This window comes from Lathyrus oleraceus, chromosome 1, assembly GCF_024323335.1.
Source record: "Lathyrus oleraceus cultivar Zhongwan6 chromosome 1, CAAS_Psat_ZW6_1.0, whole genome shotgun sequence".
Lineage (NCBI taxonomy): Eukaryota > Viridiplantae > Streptophyta > Magnoliopsida > Fabales > Fabaceae > Lathyrus > Lathyrus oleraceus.
In genome coordinates this window covers 318,600,935-318,604,842 of record NC_066579.1, presented here as the reverse complement: position 1 = coordinate 318,604,842, position 3,908 = coordinate 318,600,935, and the positions used below count along the sequence as shown (strand labels likewise).

General features: G+C 27.6%; 1 protein-coding gene across 1 annotated transcript; it reads right to left on the bottom strand.

Moving 5' to 3' along the window:
• Positions 1-813: 813 nt before the first annotated feature.
• On the bottom strand, positions 814-2,613 carry LOC127115716 (transcription factor MYB52). The gene is made up of 3 exons (XM_051047185.1): positions 2,270-2,613; positions 1,292-1,705; positions 814-1,209 (listed from the first exon to the last, which is right to left on the bottom strand). The coding sequence occupies exons 1-3, from the start codon at positions 2,382-2,384 to the stop codon at positions 1,037-1,039; spliced, it is 702 nt and encodes a 233-aa protein (XP_050903142.1). The 5' UTR covers positions 2,385-2,613; the 3' UTR covers positions 814-1,036.
• Between the last annotated feature and the right edge of the window lie 1,295 nt (positions 2,614-3,908).

Sequence of the window (3,908 nt, the reverse complement as noted above, 5' to 3'; positions counted from 1 at the left end):
AAAAATTAATTTTGATATTCTATAACATAAGCACACTGAAAATCAAAATATAATAGAAATTACAATTTTTTTCAAAAGAAGTTGTATCTAAAAAATGATTGTTATGAAAAATTATTTGAAAAAGTTTTGATTATTTGAAATTTTGATATCCAAAAAAAGTTTTAATTATATGATGAAATATTTAAAATAATATTTTAAGAATAATTATTCAAACAACTCAATAATATGTTATGAACGGTCCAAACAATTCAATAAAAATGTAAAGGTTCAGTCTAAAATTCGATCCATTTAATACGATGAACTAGGGACTTGAATCCTTTCATAATCTTTTGATTCAACCTTTTCTTTTTCTAATCTAATGGTTGATAATATTACTTAAAAAAATAATAGTTTAAAAAAAGAGAAAAAATAATAGATTTATTGGTTAATATGGCATAATAAAGAAATGAAAGAAATTGATACGAAGGGATTCAATCTCGACAAACAGATGTATTCTCTTTAGAGAGTCTCACACTGAAGTCATAGACCGCATTGATGTCAAATATTGGAATCCATCTAACAATTCCTCGCATATTGCGTTTATCGATGATAATTCGTTCTTAAGTAAGTGTGACATATCAAAGTAAAAACTCATTACACACTTGTATGTTCTTTCTCTTTAACTTCAGTGACTTGAACATAATGTTAATTTCGTAGATACACTCTTTTTTTTGTCTATTAAACATCGTATCGAAAACCTTATAAGGTGAACTTCACCTACTATCGATATTTTCGGTTCCTTTTGAAATATAATATATGCATACGACCTAGCTATAGAACAAATAAAATATTAATCATATACTATACCTTTTCTTCAATTTTTTCAATAAACCTGTTTTCATTTGTTTTTTACATGTTACAAGTGTACATATGTCGTTAAATACATTATACATGTGTATGATTAGTACATGTTCATAGGTTGAGGTACGGTTCTAATTAATTAAGCTCAATTGATTTCATACAAATGGCTGGAGAATCACTTAATTTTGCAACTATGTTAGCAGCTTGAAGTAGACAAAAAATCTATGAATGGAACATGTTTTTCTTTGTTCTTCAGCTCCACAACATCCTGATTCACTTCCTCCTCATCTCTTCTAGCATTATCAGTAACTTCACTTTTATTGGAATCTACTTGAAGAAAATCATAGAACTCAATTGATTGAGTTTTATCTATACAATATCAAACAAACAAAATTAACATTTTCATTACCAATGTTCATTAGTATCACACTTGAAAATGGATGTACCTAACCTTGAAGCATTGTGGAACAAGAACTTGGATCTTGAAACTGAAACTTCGGAAATTGGAAAGGGTTATACGAGACACTTGAGTGATTATTCTTTTCATGATAGTTCTCAACAAAAGAATAAAGTTTTCTTGTCTCAAAGTTTGTTTGATGATCATTTGGAGAGAAAATTATGTGATGATCAAGAGGACCTTTTGCATAGATCTTGTATCTTTCGCGACGAATCCTCGCCATCATCACATGCCAATGATTCTTCACAGCGTTATCGGTCCGGCCGGGGAAGTGTCTCGCAATTACGGCCCATCGATTGCCATGAACCCGATGAGAAGTTATCAGACGCTCTTCTTCTTCCTCAGTGAAAGGATTTCTGTTTATCCTTGGGTCCAATTGATTGAACCATCTTAACCTACAACTTTTCCCTAATGAAACTCATGACAAAAATAATTAGCTTATATTATAATTAATTTTTACAAACTAATAATATGATAAATGATATCTTCAGGCGAATATTCTTTGAATAGCCTTTAATACTCTAGTAAAAATATGTGAAAAAAGTGTTTTGTAAAATTATGGTGATGTTGCACTAAGAAAAATTATATTTCATGATCTTTGAACCAAACCCTAGAAAAAAAATCAATGAATTAGTGACATATTCAATCTATAGCAATACAAAACTGTATCTAGCTAATTAACTTATTTAACACTAATATTATTTATTAAAAAACGTAATTATATTACACAATTAATTTATATTTTTCTCCAAGGATCACCTAATTGTGTCTGTGCAATTCCAATATTTTTTTTACTATGAAACTATTATATATTACCAAACTATCACAAATATCTTACCTAAGAGTTAAGTGGGTTGATATGCTATCTTTTTCATCCACATACATATTCTATAGTTGTTGAAATATTAATTTTTTACTTTGAGTTGAATGAAACAATTAGAATAATTAACTATATATGATCATTAATTTTACCTGATCTTCCTCTGAGATTTTCAGCTATGGCGTTCCAATTATGAGGTCCATAGCTTTCCACCAACTCTTTAAGCTTCTCATCTTCAGATGGTCTCCAATGGCCTCTACTACACATATTATCTCTTCCCAAACTGAAACCCTAATTCAAGATGAATATTCAAAGGTATATGAAAATTAAGAATATATATCAAAGCAAAGTGGAAGATGAAAAGGGGTGTATATATATAAGAGGAGGTGAGGGAAACAAATTAACTAACAATATTGAAGACAAGAAGTGGAAAGAGACATGGGAAGAGAATATATGGTGGGGAAGATGGGAAGTTTTCCGTTAGAAAGTGGGAAGATTGATGCCAACATTTTGGCTAACAAACATATACATATAGATATTTATTTAGATATAATAATATAATAATATAATAATATAATATAAATATATGATGTTTATTTATTTATTTATATATAAATATATAAATATGAGATGTGAGTGAAAGAAAAAAGGTTGCTTAGAGAAGCCAATTTGGTTATGCTTTCAATGTCTTTCCAAATTTCTAACCTACAACTTCTACTTATAACCCACCAAGCATGCATATTTTCCATATTTTATATATTTATTTACTAATCAAAATTTTTACATTAAACTATTTGTGAATTACGTAAGACACTTTACTAGCTCATAAAAAAACATCATTTGACATGATCAATGCTTTTAAGAAACAATAATTCATTTGTATGCCACGGCACGTGCACACATATTTTCAATATTTTGAAACAAAATTCAACTCATGACATATAGTATTTACTTAAGGGTCATTTTGCATGTGAATGCAAAATGATATATACAAAAAATTAAATTAATATTTTTTTTGAGGAGTTTGATATTCTTGTTAGACTATGAATATTTGAGGAAATAGATATGTTTTAGGTTTTGATTTGATAAGGTTTGAGGGATAACTAACTACATTACTTAGCTTAGAATTCATATATATAAGTGGATGTGGACTTTACACTATTTCATATATATATTGCTCTTTCATTTTAATGCTAGCACTGTGCATTTTGAGTCAAACATCTGGTCTAACCTCTATATGTCTCTCAACTACTTAATGTGAGTAGTGTGATAATATTAAGAAAATATAATAAATATATTGCTTTTATATAAAAAAGAAAAGAAATAGATGAGAGGGAATAAGAGATTTTATATATGTAAACGTGTGGTTTCTAATGAGACAAAAAAGTAAGTGAAATAGAGAGGAAAACTTATGTAAGAGAACGAATATGCACGAAATAGTTAACGTTTTTAAATTAAAATAAAGAAGATAGGAGACTAATATATTATAATACTCTTCAAAATATATTTGGTCAACAAAAAATATATATACCCATGTTATAATCATGTTTGTCCTTACGTCAATTTTTCATTTTCAAGTATTTAAGAATATGGATTCAATATGCAAATATTTAGTAATAAGGAATCGCTTTTTAAGTGTTAAAATTTTAACATTTAAAATTGAATAAATAAAATGTCGCAGATAGTTTTGTATCAAATATTTATGTATAATATTAAACTATTAAATGAATTGGTTTAATTTTGGGGAAATAATTATTGTATCATTTTCAAGCTTTTAAATTTATGATTTTA

Coding starts and splice junctions, on each gene's coding strand:
- LOC127115716 (XM_051047185.1), bottom strand. CDS start 2,384: ATGTGTAGTAGAGGCCATTGGAGACCATCTGAAGATGAGAAGCTTAAA. Junction 1,706..2,269: donor AAATCTCAGAGGAAGATCAG/GTAAAATTAATG, acceptor GAGTTTCATTAG/GGAAAAGTTGTAGGTTAAGA. Junction 1,210..1,291: donor TTGTTCCACAATGCTTCAAG/GTTAGGTACATC, acceptor GATATTGTATAG/ATAAAACTCAATCAATTGAG.